Source organism: Lactuca saligna, chromosome 6 (assembly GCF_052625555.1).
Source record: "Lactuca saligna cultivar CGN05327 chromosome 6, ASM5262555v1, whole genome shotgun sequence".
Classification (NCBI taxonomy): domain Eukaryota; kingdom Viridiplantae; phylum Streptophyta; class Magnoliopsida; order Asterales; family Asteraceae; genus Lactuca; species Lactuca saligna.
In genome coordinates this window covers 123,778,505-123,793,118 of record NC_136422.1, presented here as the reverse complement: position 1 = coordinate 123,793,118, position 14,614 = coordinate 123,778,505, and the positions used below count along the sequence as shown (strand labels likewise).

The following is a 14,614-nucleotide window of genomic DNA, read 5'->3' as shown; positions in this document are numbered from 1 at the left end:
CTGTAAGTGAGCTATGCCTACCCTATCTTTAGTATAGCTTATGTTTTAATATATTAACTTTATTAGGAACTTATAATAAGTATTTGGACTATTATTATGAGTTGTATTGAGTGTTACTTAACACTTATATAATAATAATAATAGCTAGACTATTAATTAGTCACGGTTATCGTTAGACTAAACCCTAGTGGTATTGATACAAGGTTTTATCAAAGGAAATTGCTTTGAGAGTATCGAAGCGCTGTCCGAGTGCTGAGTCACCACCTTTCAGGTGAGTGCATGGTCCCTTTCATCTTACACATAGATATGAAGTATTTATTATATAATTTACGTGTTGTGAGTGCATGGTCCCTTTCATCTTACACATAGATATATAATTTACGTGTTGTGAGTGCATAATCCATTTCATCTTACACATAGATATGAAGTATTTTAATATAAATTACGTGTTATGTGTACATATTGTCTGAATACTTGCTGTCTATGCTGAGTGAAAGATTTTTATACATGTTTTAAATGATTTAAACTGTATACGTATTTTATATCTACAAAACGTGTTGGGAAAAACATGGGTAGATGAAATAGTTGTTTTGTGATAACACGATGGAAGACATCAGTGTTGTTAGTGATCCAGTCATCTAGTGGAGTATAGATGACAACTATGGACGATACTAGACAGTCCAGTGGAACGATAGCAGTTTCGTAACATGTAGGTATTTTTGAACTAGGTGCTCATTAGGTATTTTGAACTGAGTGTGTTCACTACGTATCTTTGAACTGAGTGTGTTCACTAGGTATTTTGAACGAAGTGTGTTCACTAGTTACTTTTGAACTAAGTGTTTACCAGATGTTTCGGACTACGTGTTCACCAGATATATTCTATAAGCCTTGGTAATAATGGACTTCATGTCGATTCCTTAGGATGATCCTTAGGAATAAATAAACGAGGAATAGCTGATTCTTAGGGTAGATCCTTAAGACTAAAGAAGATAATGGGGATGGGTAATTGGGTTGATTGTTTGATTGTTTAAACATAATAATATTGTGGGTTGAAAACCCTATGTACTCACCAGGTTTCCCAACCTGACCCACTCAGTTTATGTATATCACAGGTGACAAAGTGAAGTGACATTATACTGAGAGATTTAAAGAGATGTAGATCACTAGTGTAAATCATTGTAAGTTCTGTTTATGCTTATGTTTCGGTATTAACGATGACATCCCAAACGTTTTAAAATGAAATAAATACGTTTCCTCGAAAATGTTTTAATAACGTATTTTTTTTTCTGGGAACAAATTCCGCAACCTTTTTATAAAATGAAGTACTCTGATTTTCATAAAGCATAAACAAAAATCGGTCTTTTCTGGCTGTGATTTTGGGGATGTCACAAGGGCTGGGATCACTCAAGGCGATCAACCTCTCACTAATCACAAAGTGGATTTCGCGGTTGAAAGTAGATAGCTCAGGATTATGGTGTACGGTTATTAAGGGTATCCATAACCTCTATAATAAGTCCGCACAACATATATCCAAAAAAAAGCATTACCTGGAATTTGGAACCGGATTGCTGGAGTACAAGATGAACTGAAACTGTTTGGTATTGACATGGAAGATATAATGGTGAAAAAAATTGGATCTGGAGAAGAGACCATGTTTTGGCTTGATAGATGGACTGGTGATTCGACCCTAAAGACATCTTTCCCAGAAGCATACAAATTGGAATGCTACAAACACTGTAAAATCAGTGATCGTCTCCAGAATGGAATCATTAACTGGGAATGGAAATCAGCACCAAGAACTCCAGAGATGGTTAGTGAGATTAACCTGCTTGCTTCCAGAATTAGAGATTTCCAAACTGTGCAGAGCAATGATAAGTGGGTGTGTACACTAGCTAGTGACAGGGTATTCCATGTTGACAGACTTAGAATACAAATTGATCAATGGAACCTGCCTACGGAAGAGACTACATTAAAGTGGATACATGAAATCCCACTGAAGGTAACCTGCTTTATGTGGAGGGCAAAACTGGAAAGAATCCCAACTGCATGCGCTCTCCTCAAACGAGGTATCCAGCTCACCTCCCCCATATGTTCATATTGCGAGAATTCAGAAGAGGACGCATCCCATGTGCTTTTTCGATGCTCGATGGTTGTAAGGGTTTGGGAATGGGTGTTTAGCTAGTGTGACCTCCCTAATACACATTCCGAATCGGTTGAGGAGCTGTTGACATTCACAACGCAGTGGGGAACATGTGAAAAGAAAAAGAGAACTTTAATTAGTATTTGTTACGGGACGTCATGGCTTCTTTGGAAGGCAAGGTATGATTGGGTGTTCAAAAAAACAAGAACTTCCCCCGCCAAAGTGGCTGACTTGGTAAAATCCACAGTGTTTCTATGGATGAAATATAGGATAGAACATTGTAATTTACAATGGATTGAATGGTGTATCAGTCCTTTTACTTGCATGTAATTTTTTATTATTTTCATCTTTTTTGTACTCTTTGACCCTCCTAGCGCCTTGCTAGGTTGGTGGTCTTTTAATGATATTTGTCGGTTCCAAAAAAGCAGATGGTATTAATGAGATACAAAGGATCAACAAAACCATTTTATGGGATACAAAGGGTCATCTAATCACCTCGTTTATTTGGTATTATATATGTCATTTTATTTACAAAACATGTTTGTTTTCGTGATATGATATATGTTGTTTTAGTAAAGAAGATGTTTTTTTTTTCAAAAGAGAGTAACGAAGATGTTGACATTACGTCCACATAGTTTTTTCTATTTTATTATATATTTTCATAAGTTTTAAATTATCAGGTGTGAAACCCGTTATACGGGTTTGATAAAACAAAAAATTAAAAATGAAAGTTTAAATAAAAATTTATTTAAATTTGAAATTTTAGATTTGAAAATTAAAATTTAAAATTTGAATTTAAAAGGAAACATATTAAATATTATATAAGTATTAATATTGTAATTTATTGGTTATTTTCAATTAAGATATTTATTAATTGAGATATAAATATGATTGTTAATTAAAAAAGATAAAAAAAAAATGAGAAAATGATAAATAGAAAAAACATTTAATCAAAAAATACCAAAAATTAACACGTATCCAAATTAATGAGAGAATGACATGTAGCAAAATTATTTTCATTTATTAGCGATGATTATGATTATTATACTTATATTATATTATTGTTACGACTAAAACAAAAAACAAACAACCATCAACAACCCCTTTTGTTCACTTTTCTCGTATGTTTATAGACAAGTTTGTCTTTATCATCATAACTTACCAGGAGGTGGAATCATTCCTTTGCATAAAAATCAAATCAAAATTCAAAACTCGCACGAAATCATGATCCAATCTTGAGTCAAAACAAAGTCTAATTCCAATAAATGATCTCTAACATCAACTAACTTAAATTTATAAGTTAACTTCTCCTGAGAATCCCCTAATTTCAGCACCAATGATGTGTGGTTTGATGATATGCAATTGTTCATATCCTTTAATCTTCAAAAAATTTAACCAAAATCTACAGTACAAACGGAATCAACCATTTATATTAAGCTGTTAAAACATTTAAAGAAACTAAACACACACTTTCTACATCAAATATGGCTTAAACCCCCTCAAATTTTACAACACTTGGTTCATAAATTAAAAAGGCTTCATGCAAAATTTTAATACTTAGCATAGAAAAGAATCAAACTCCATCTCTCAAAGTCGAACTCAAACTCTCAAAACAATCAAACTCCGTCTCTTAGAAGAAGAAACATCTCCTAAAAGAATCGAGCTCCATCTCTCAAATTGAAGTCCTTGAATCTCTCTCAGAAATCAAACTCCATATCTCAAAAAAAGAAAGACTATTCGGAAATTGAGGTGGATAAGTTTGTGTAATAACAATAAATAAATTTTGTATATTACATGTAACATTGGTAAAAAAAAATGTATGTTATTTTTTTTTAACATGTTATTAAGAAGATTAATGACTTATAGTACTTAAGGAAAATATTATCACTAAATAGGATCAAAACCAATAAATATACGGCTCCAAATAGATTGAAATATCACTGAATTTCCTCAAAAGAACCACAACTTTAAAACGTTTTTTTGAACTAAAACATGTTTCAACACACATGTCAATAGATGCACTCATTTTCTTTAAAGATACAGAAAAACTTTATTTAAAGATGAATCTATTTTCAACCATTTATTAAAACATCATTGATAATTATTTAAACAATACATAAATAAAGATAATCAAACTTAAAACTCGATATATTTCAGTTCACACTCTCTAACACAACAAATCCAACTTATTTTTAGACAATCGGTAATACAACACAACATATTAGGTTACACAGACTGATCGATATATATATATATATATATATATATATATATATATATATATATATATATATATATATATATAAAAGTCAAGCCACGTACAATAGATAAACCATAATTGTTAATTTATTCAACATTTTTCTAACAAAGGTTAAATAATAATATATAAACCATATTATCATATAAATATTCTAAATTGGAATAAAACGTTTTGAATTTATATAATAGCGATGCTATATAAATAAAATTTACTGAGTAAATCGGTCAACAAATTAAAAAGATAATATATGATTCAGATAACATTATTTTTACAGCTAAAATTACTTTGTGTGTGTAAAAAAAGTTAACTTATGTAAGATAAATAAACAAGTGCGTCATTTCATAAGTTTATTACTTTATAATGCATAAGTACGAAACTTATTACACATTAAAATCTATATTGTCATTTTATATAGGAAAATGATTTGATTTAAATAAAACAAATTACAATCTACATTGTCATTCTATAGAAGGTTGACATCTTAATTAAATAAATAACAATTTACACTGTCATTGACATTTTTTTCAAATGTTCAACTTTTACACCTTATAATAATAGAATTTATTATTATTATTATTACTTTTCCCTTGTCCAATGAAGTAAATAAAGGAATGTATTGAAATTTGAAAAGGTCCGGGACCATCGATCCAGATTTATAAAGTGAATAAACCCACGAATCATTCCAATGGATCCAAACCCGAATTATCATTCAACGAAATCACTCCATGACCCACGTACTGACACACAGTAACACTGTAAGAAAGAATTGAAATTCAATTCAATTCATCGTCTCTGCTGTTACCTACTAATTTTGACTTCTTTCCCCTCAATTCTCGTCATTTCACATACACATTCTCCATCAATGGCGATGCAGATTCGAGGTATGAACGATGTTATGTCGCCATTTTAGCTAGGTAGTGTGTGAATGCGAAACTAACGAGAAATCAGTTCGGAAATCATACAGGTATGTTTTTTCTCTGTTTTATTTGAATTTTGTTAGAATTGGAGTCATTTCATCGGAAATCGGTAGATTTTTTTGGTAATTTGGGGGAATTTGATGTTCTTCTCGATCTGGTTACTGAATTCTTCAACTATGTATGTAATTTCTTTCGATGAACACATACAATCTATCTCTCTAACGCGTCAACATTTTTCATTACTTCTTCGAGTTTTTCATGATGAAACTTATTTCGATTGTATTTTTCCTGATTCGCTTCATCATATGTTCTTCATTACTTCTAGCTCTGCTCGCTTTTTCATCATGATTTCAGTTACGAAATGGAAAATGACGATGATTAATTGATTATCATCAAGGAGAGCGTAAACCGTTGTTCATGCATTAAATGATTAAATAACAAAACTATAGTCAAGTATAACTTTAAAAGAGTTTACTACAATTTATTGACATTAATTACATATATTTTCAACTATTTCAGAGATGTATCATTTGATTTTCACTTTAGAACATTTTTCCTACATCATATGGAAATCATGTTAAGATACCTAAAACTGCAACAAAGAAGAAATCGAATTAACGAATCTGATGAAACAGATACTGCAGTTGATATCAGAATTGCAGACGAATATCATATCCAAAAAGTCATGATGTTTCTGTTCATTCTACAGAGCATCGTCTTCTAAGCTCAACCACATTAAATTAAGGATGGTTTTATTGAAGAGGAGGTTGAATTGCTGTACATGGAAAAGGGGAATCAGCAATAGCATCGATTTTGATCAACCACCGGAAAGTATGCTCGTTTCCTTCTCTTTTGAATTTCTATTGTTGTTTAAGTTTACACGAAAATCTACATAAACTTTAAATATCATTCCAAAAAATTTCAAATCAAATTAATTTATTACAGTATACTCATAAGAAACTTAAATCTGAAGTTATATAATCTGATTAAACATATAACTATAAAACATTAAAAAAAAAACATATGTTTTTTATCTAGTGTGATTTGGGAATGGTCAACCCGTACTTTTTACCCGTATTTAAGTTTGTGTACCCTTTTATTGTGGGCCTTTGAAAATTAAAATTCCAAATTCAAAATAACGAACGTAAAAATTATTAAAATGATCTTTTATTCAAAAAATAATTAAATTGAGTATGACTCGGAGCACTCTTGCTGACTGCTGAGAGGACAAAATAAAAAAGTTGCCCCAGAAAAAGAAAGGTAGCTATTGGGAGAAAAAGCAAAAAATATAAAGAAACATAAAAGTGATAGTGAAATGTCAGATCTACCCATGACAAAATCCACGAAAAATGGCAGGTTTCGTGTCTATGAATTTGAATTTAATGGCCTTTAATTGCGTTACGGTATATTGTGTGACTTGGTAGTACCAATTACCAAACGCACAAACCCATGCATTAAATCATGGTAGGGACATTTTTTTTATTATTATTATTCGATATTATTATATCTCGTGTTATAAATAGCTTTTAATATTACAGAAATTTTTATAATATATCGTAAGGAAATAAACTCAGTGTTAACTTAAAAGCCATATTTCAATCCCACATATGTAGTATGTACAACTTTTTAACATTTTTTTATTTAATTGCAACTTGCTTTGTTGAGAATGTTAAAACAGCTAAAACCATTTATTTACCTATTATTAATTGAATAATTTTTTGTTCACAAAGTTTATTTTATTAAAAGGTTAATGAATTATTCATATAATATAATTATACGTTTTCTACTCGTTTGTGTAACAAATTAAATTTATATCGATGTTTGGTTAAGCATAACTAATCAATTGGGTAAACAATCCCACTTCATTTAGAGCTTTGAATTTTGACAATAAAAAATAAATAAATAAATAAATTCGTTGCATTTTAAGTACTTCTATAATAGCAAGATATTTATTAATTTGTAAAATATTCTTTTATACTTGTACCTTGTTGTAAATATTGTAATAGACAACAATATATTTATAAATCAGGTTATGTTAGACACATCAGCTGAGAATCTAATTTTTTTTTATAAGCTAATATCTAATAAAATAATAATGTTTGGTAAAAACTAGCTGATACCTGTTCAAAACTTTAGGAATTACGACATACAATGGGCTTGAGAACTGCATTTTAAATGCCAACTCATACGAAGACGAAAGTATTACAAATAAACTACACAGATCCCCAACCGAGTCACCAGAAGAAGATATATCAAGTTGTTGTTCAAGCAACAACCCTTCCGGATCATTCTTTTCTCAATGGAGTATCATGAAAAGAGAACAACACGAATTGGATGAATGGGACTACTCAGAGAGCCCACAACAATATATGAGTCCTTCATACACAGTTCAATACTCAGACATGGAAGTCATGAAAGAAAAATTTGGAAAGCTTTTGTTAGGTGAAGATGCTACAGGAGGAAGGAATGGTGTTTCCCCTGCTTTGGCTTTGTCCAATGCCATAACACATCTAGCTGGTATGTTAATACATCGGGTTTTATGTAAAAAATAGCATTGTTCTTTTATTTATTTGTTTATTAATTATTATAGATTATAGATTTATAGTATCTTACTTTGTTACTTTTAGGAACTGTTTTTGGAGAGCTATGGAAACTTGAGCCATTGGCTGAGGAGAAAAAGAATAAGTGGAGAAGAGAGATGGATTGGTTGCTTTCTCCAACTAATTATATGGTTGAGTTGATTCCAGCTAAGCAATGTGGTGTAGATGGAAGAACATTAGAGGCATCTTTTTTTTTTTTTCCATTCCTTTATGTTTAATTTCATTTATACTTTCTATTTATAATTTATAAAAATTGGATTTTATTTCGCAGATAATGACGCCAAAAGCTCGTGGAGATGTTCATCTGAATCTCCCAGCTCTACGGAAGTTAGACTCCATGCTTATTGTAGGTGATCTCTTATGCATGAAATAGCAATGTACTTTCATTGATTGGTTTATGATTATTACAACAACATGAAAGTATAATGCTATAATTGGAATTTTTTAACTATGATGTTATAATTGGTTAGATTTTTATAAGGTAGAGAATGTCTTAATAAGAAAGCCAATGTTTGTCTAAAGTAATTGTGTGTTTATAGGAAACATTGGATTCAATGACTGAGACGGAATTTTGGTATGAAGAAGGTGGTAGTAGAGCCGAAGGAAGAGATAGGAATGTTAAGCAAAGCAAAAGATGGTGGCTTCCTATGCCACAAGTGCCCATTGGTGGCCTTTCTAATGATGAAAGGAAGAGATTGCTAAATAAGGGTAAATTGGTCAATCAAATTTTCAAGGCTGCCAAATCAATTAATGAAACTGTCCTGCTTGAAATGCCGATTCCTTCCATCATCGGAGATGCACTTCCTAAGGTAATCCATCGTTCCTTCTTTCTCCTTCCATAATATGTTATTTTAATATATTGCCACTATTAATACATCATTTATCTAATATGTTTGCATGACATGATATGACAGAACAGGATGTGTTGTGTTTGGTGTACATTGGACTAAGACTGATGTTGATGGGACAAAAATAACAATTTTTTTTGTATCACTCGAAAAGATGGAACACAGACTCTCCCTCAATTTCTCGTTTATGCAAAAAGACGTAAATGCCCTTTTCATCTTCATCATCGAAAATAACCCTAGAAAGCTTGACCAGTGTCCGGTCCCAGTCCGGTCCCAACCTGTCTAGTCATCTCCCGTGTCACGGGAGATGACATGACGGATTGGACTGGACTCAGCCTTGACATGCTTTCTATGGCTATTTTCAATAATGAAGATGAAAAGGGCATTTACATCTTCTTGCACAAACGAGAAATCGAGGGAGAGTCTGTGTTCCATCTTTTCGAGTGATACAAAAAAATTGTTATTTTTGTTTTATCAATATTAGTCCTAGTCCAATGCACACCAAATACAGTACAACTTGTCCTGTGTTGTGGCATTTTCAAGTATCTATCGGGATGTATGATGTGTTATGTATATGCCTATATGCTAATGAATTTATTTTTTTCTCTTGTTACAGTCAGGAAAGGCAAGCCTTGGTGAGGATCTTTATAGGGTCCTAAACAGAGTCTCCTCATCATCTTCCGATACGATCAACTCACTGAATTTAAAATCAGAAAACAGTGCTCTTGATGCCATTAACAGATTAGAAGCAGCAATACATGCATGGAAAGAGAAAGTCGGGGAACATGACAGTGGTAAATCTCCAGCAAGAACATCATCATGGTCATTTAAGGATCCTGTTTCAGAACTTGATAAAATAGAGTTGTTAATAAACCGAGCCGAAAATCTTTCACGTGAAATCAAGATCAGATTTCCCAACCTTCCACAAAAGTTTCTCGATGTCATGAAAATCCAATACGGAAAGGTTAGTAAACTTCTCAAAATATTACAATGTTTGTTCCAATAACATCAGTCCAATGCATGTCAAACACAGTATAAGCCTTACAATAAAAGACGGAAAAAGTTAGTTGCTAATGTAGCCTTATTTCAGGATGTTGCACATGCGATTTTAGAAGCTTATTCTCGTGTTCTTGGAAACTTGGCATTTAGTATTCTAACAAGAATAGGAGACGTCTCTCAAGAAGACATGTTAAGCAATCCCGATTCCTCAAATGGAACAAATAGGGAGGAAACTATTTCTATACCTAGTTCAAATACAAAGGCTTCAAGCCACACATTAATTGATAAAATGGATAACATAGAAGGGAAGATGAATTTATTAAAAACAGAAGAGGATTCTCATGTTATATTTTTAAGCGAGGAATCCAATAGAAGATCCGTTACATCAACACCCCTTGATTGCGAGTAATCTTAGAAACCTTCTGTTTTTGTAAATGATGTTATATGTTTAATTAAATACAAATCTATGGTTAATAGTTTTTACTGCGTTTGTCATACATTGAACTGATTAATGCTAATGGGACAAAAAAAAAATTATAGTTTTTTATCCCACCCAAAAAGGTATAATATTTCTTTAGTAATATATACAATTTAATATAGTGAATTTCAAATTATTCATCGATGCTTGAGAACCAATCTGAGATGGTTGTAGCAAGAACTTTGGTCTCGTTTAGTGAAAGAGTCTTGAGCACTTGTGCAATTGCGTCTGCTGGAGTATATACATCACCTACTTGCAATTTTGGTTCCTACAATACTCTCAAAAAATCGCAAATAAAATAATTGTTAATGGGACCCAAAATTGAAAGAATCAGATATACTCAGGGACCAAAAGTGAAAATAAGCTAACCTGGATGCATGGTGTGATATGGTTACCATTTAATGAGATTTTATCCAGTGTTCCACCAATTGCTTCCACACGAGGCCTCAAAGTCTCCTCAAGAAGATCAGTCTCATCAATCGCATCAGAATTGAACTTCACCTAAAATTCAAAAACCATGGATTATTATTATTATTATTATTATTATTATTATTATTATTATTATTATATATGTAAATAACAGAAAAAAAGAATGTTTCTTTTAAGAGGGATAAAATTACGAGGAGTGTTTTCCGGATATTATAAGAGTTTTTGCAACACTCGCGATTCTCACTAGGTGTTGGCTTGAATTCTGAGATTCCTTGAGCAACCTGAAAAAAATAGAATTAAAAAAAAAAAAAAAAAAAAAAAAAAAAAAAAAAAAATCTAGCTTCAGGATTTAACCCAATTAGCAAGAAGAATACCTGATTAAAAACCGATGGCAATTGATCAACAAATTTGTTTAATGAAACCCTAGCTTCCGGATCATAATCAGGCGCCATTGATTCCGCTGTATCAAGGAACACTCTCCACGCATCTCCCAAAAAAAAAAAAAAAAAAAAAAAAAAACATAACAAAATTAGAAACAAAGATTTATAATTATTTATAAGTTATAACCAAATATGATTACCAAAATAGTATAAACAAATATAAAAAAAAAAATACCTGCAGCGCCCTTAGCCATGGAAGATACAGGGGATGCTTCCACAACAGGCATCAATTGGCTTACCAGAGGGCCCAACTGAAAACACAAAAAAATTAAAAATTAAGTCTTAAAACGTGCCACGTCAGCACCACGTGGCATCAATGAAAATTACCTGCTCGAAGTAAGGTACTGCCTCGGTTGCTGGCCTGTTGTTGTATGATATTATGGCATTAGCCTTTGGAAAGAAAATGGAAAACAGATTAGTTTTTTAAATAAAGGGCATAATGGTCATTTTAAACTAGATCACTTATGATGAACAGAGAAGGAATGAAAATTGAAACCAACCTTTGGTATCCTCTCAGAGAAATAGCTTCCAGAGAGTACTTGGAGGAGGGCTCCATTGCTGCATATTATCATAATAAATTAATAATCATAAAAAAATAATTTTTTTTTACCCAAAATAAAACAGTAAAAAGGTAGTAGAATAAAACTAAATACACGCACCTATGACCAACAGAATAAAGAGGAAGATCAACAAGTTGAGCTGATGACACGTCATCATTAGGCAATCCAGATGTTAAAATCGAATCCAAACACAAATGAAACTTGTCATAAACTTCTGTAGCAGCTTTTGAGTGATCAAAAGTCACATTATATGGCACAGATATAATAAGATAACCTTCATTCGCCAATAACCCTAAAAGATAGCTGCATATAAACATCATATTTTTTTAGATAAACCAATTCTTTTTAGGGGTATAAAAATTGACCCATAATTAAAAATTAAAGAAAATTAATGAAATTTTAACAACTCACCTATAAGTAACTTCCGGAACTGCTCCAATAAAAGCACCACCAAGAAATTTAATGATTGCTTTAGGCTTCTTTCCTTTTGGTGGAGGAATAACTAAACAAGAATCAAGCCTCCTATATATCTTATCATCATCTTTATCCTTTTTCACCCTGTAAACACCTCTCCCAGAATACCCATTTGAAATCATCCTTAATGAGCGACTTGAAGCATGTAAATTATGTTTTTTCTTCCATGAAAATCCAAACCAATGAGGCTCTTTATGCTGCAACTTGGAACTCAAATACTTGGGAGTAAATGAAGATGCAGCCAATTCCATTGAGCCACAAGTACTTGTCCCCAAAGATGCTATTGTAGTTGTCACCATTATTACTGTGGTTCAACTTCAAGATACATTTTATCATCAAATCATTGCAAAAGTACCAGAAATTGTATGACAAAAGGATCATATCTTCAATTTTTATCATTATAAAAGCCAGACATAAGAATTCGTGAATATCAAATCAAACAGACTGCTTCCATTTTCAACAATCAAATGTACGAAACTACTTTAAAGAAAAACGATAGAAAACTGGTGTAAAAAAATACTAAAAGTCCTAGGGTTAACATATAAATCTAAATCAAGGCACCGAAACTAACGACATACATAACATCCATCAAAATTCAAATTGCTCGTACGTTTCACTAGCTAGATCGCATAATTTTCCCTAATCTGATGAAAAACTAAACACCGATGGTAATATTAGAGTGGAAATAAACCGTAGACCATGATTTGTGTATCTGTAAATGTAATTACAGTTAAATAAAGTAGAAAGGGGTATACATAATACATACCGATGTGAAGTTAACGAACTAGAAATGGCAAACAAATCGAGTAGGATGCAGTTGGCGATTTGTTTCAGAGATGAAGAGAAAGGAGAAGGTTGTTATGAGTTATGACATGAAGCTGTTGATTTGGATTTTGGAAGGGGTTAAGTGTGTGTGGAAGTATGAGAGTAGCGAGTGAGAATAGGTGAAGGAGAAACGGAGGCGGGGAATAAGCGTTGGATATGATTATTACGGCGTGTGTAATTCAGCGCGGGAGGTTAACAGACGACGGGCATAACTACAAGCCGCAAAATGTTTTTAACAAGGAATAATTTATTTTTTAAGTTATTATTAGAATAGTTTTAATATTATGTTTATCGAAAAAAGTTATATTTTATTATTTTTTCTAAGGAACCGGCAAATATTATATAGAACTAAAACAAATTAAACGTAGCTGGAAGAGCAGAGGGAGCTAACATACAAGATGAAAGAGAAAAGAAACAACAAATATCAACAGCTACAACCATCTCAGTTAAAGGGTTGTACACACCAATAAAGCCAATTAAGTATATAATTGGGGATCCTGTGTTTAACCCAAACGTATATCATCGACTGAATGTTATCCACAACCTTTGTTGGAGGAATACCCATATTTATAATCAGTCTCTCATTCCAAATCCGCCACATGGTGCCATAGCATATACTTCATCAAAACATTTCTCTTTTTTGGGCAGTCCCCCTAGTTTGTTGTATAGTTGATGATGTGTCTCTAAGCTACATTGTATATTTGATAAAGGGATAATGACTTGAAAGGGTAACGAACTTTTGATTTTTGTCACATTTAGTCACTAAACTTTTTTTCGTTATCTATTTGCCATTGAACTATTGAAACTGTTCACATTTTACCCTTATGACCGGCTGTTGCCGGTCATAAGGGTAAAATGTAAACAGTTTTAATAGTTCAATGGCAAATAGATAACGAAAAAAAGTTTAGTGACTAAATATGAACAAAATCGAAAGTTCGTTTCCCTCTAAAAAGTTCAATGACTAAATGTGAACAAGCTTCCTTTCGTGTTATGTTTTAGCAAATTATTTATTTTTGTTAAATTGTAGCAACATTTGTTGATGAACAAATCTATGAAATAAAAAAATTAAAAAAAAAAACCCTGAAAATATATTTAAAAAAAACCAAAAAAACAAAACCGAAATAAAAAACCAATGGTTTGACATTTTCCAAAATAAAAAATTAAAATTTTCAATCTGATTTTGGTTTTACAAAAAAATGAACCGTTCTCACTGATGTGAATTATGACCATTGGTTTGGCATGCGAAATTTGTGACATCCCATGAATATGTAGTTACAACATCGTCTGAACTCGTAATTCATAGTAAGGGGTTAGAGTATCATCGGATGAATATGTAGTTACAGTATCGCCTGACATCGTAATTCATCACCTACAAGTTATGAGCTTGCTGGTGTTTCCACTGGGTTGTCTAGAATAGTCTGTGGTCGCCATCTATACTCCGGTAGATGACTACATCGCCACATTGCTGGTTAAGGTTATGGTATCTCCTTTCATCCTACACTACATATTCACCATCATCTATTTACCTAATTATCATCACCTTTCTATCATCACCTATCTCTCATCATTTTATTTCATCACATTGTTGGTTAAGGTTATGCTTCCTAACTTCGAACCCCAATGTTTACTCTACTAAAGCTTCAT

General features: G+C 32.1%; 3 protein-coding genes across 5 annotated transcripts; 2 read left to right on the top strand and 1 right to left on the bottom strand.

Annotated features, from left to right (window-relative positions):
• Positions 1-1,606: 1,606 nt before the first annotated feature.
• Positions 1,607-2,182, top strand: LOC145002869 (uncharacterized). The gene has a single exon (XM_078962053.1). It carries the CDS (start codon positions 1,607-1,609, stop codon positions 2,180-2,182), a length of 576 nt encoding a protein of 191 aa, XP_078818179.1.
• A 2,897-nt stretch (positions 2,183-5,079) lies between these two features.
• LOC145000215 (rop guanine nucleotide exchange factor 14-like) lies at positions 5,080-10,325 on the top strand. Of its 2 annotated transcripts, none has more exons than XM_078959409.1 (8): positions 5,080-5,364; positions 5,953-6,148; positions 7,454-7,834; positions 7,945-8,099; positions 8,189-8,263; positions 8,457-8,726; positions 9,382-9,729; positions 9,856-10,325. In XM_078959409.1, the coding sequence occupies exons 2-8, from the start codon at positions 6,064-6,066 to the stop codon at positions 10,171-10,173; spliced, it is 1,632 nt and encodes a 543-aa protein (XP_078815535.1). In that variant the 5' UTR covers positions 5,080-5,364; positions 5,953-6,063; the 3' UTR covers positions 10,174-10,325. The 2 variants fall into 2 exon arrangements, with proteins under 2 accessions (XP_078815535.1, XP_078815534.1); XM_078959408.1 differs by having other exon boundaries at positions 5,081-5,364; positions 6,027-6,148.
• LOC145000216 (initiation factor 4F subunit (DUF1350)) lies at positions 10,290-13,165 on the bottom strand. 2 transcript variants are annotated; one of them, XM_078959411.1, is made up of 10 exons: positions 12,912-13,165; positions 12,083-12,449; positions 11,771-11,974; positions 11,612-11,669; positions 11,439-11,501; positions 11,287-11,362; positions 11,046-11,158; positions 10,863-10,952; positions 10,612-10,743; positions 10,290-10,510 (listed from the first exon to the last, which is right to left on the bottom strand). In XM_078959411.1, exons 2-10 carry the CDS (start codon positions 12,442-12,444, stop codon positions 10,376-10,378), a joined length of 1,233 nt encoding a protein of 410 aa, XP_078815537.1. In that variant the 5' UTR covers positions 12,445-12,449; positions 12,912-13,165; the 3' UTR covers positions 10,290-10,375. The 2 variants fall into 2 exon arrangements, with proteins under 2 accessions (XP_078815537.1, XP_078815536.1); XM_078959410.1 differs by having other exon boundaries at positions 12,083-12,460; positions 12,912-13,164.
• Between the last annotated feature and the right edge of the window lie 1,449 nt (positions 13,166-14,614).

What these genes read in the sequence shown, in the direction of transcription:
- LOC145000215 (XM_078959409.1), top strand. Translation starts at nt 6,064, where the DNA reads ATGGTTTTATTGAAGAGGAGGTTGAATTGCTGTACATGGAAAAGGGGA. An exon ending in TAGATGGAAGAACATTAGAG is followed by an intron (nt 8,100 to 8,188) that starts GCATCTTTTTTT and finishes TTTATTTCGCAG; the next exon opens with ATAATGACGCCAAAAGCTCG. An exon ending in TGAAAATCCAATACGGAAAG is followed by an intron (nt 9,730 to 9,855) that starts GTTAGTAAACTT and finishes GCCTTATTTCAG; the next exon opens with GATGTTGCACATGCGATTTT.
- LOC145002869 (XM_078962053.1), top strand. Translation starts at nt 1,607, where the DNA reads ATGGAAGATATAATGGTGAAAAAAATTGGATCTGGAGAAGAGACCATG.
- LOC145000216 (XM_078959411.1), bottom strand. Translation starts at nt 12,444, where the DNA reads ATGGTGACAACTACAATAGCATCTTTGGGGACAAGTACTTGTGGCTCA. An exon ending in CATGGCTAAGGGCGCTGCAG is followed by an intron (nt 11,159 to 11,286) that starts GTATTTTTTTTT and finishes TTTTTTTGGGAG; the next exon opens with ATGCGTGGAGAGTGTTCCTT. An exon ending in ATATCACACCATGCATCCAG is followed by an intron (nt 10,511 to 10,611) that starts GTTAGCTTATTT and finishes AGAGTATTGTAG; the next exon opens with GAACCAAAATTGCAAGTAGG.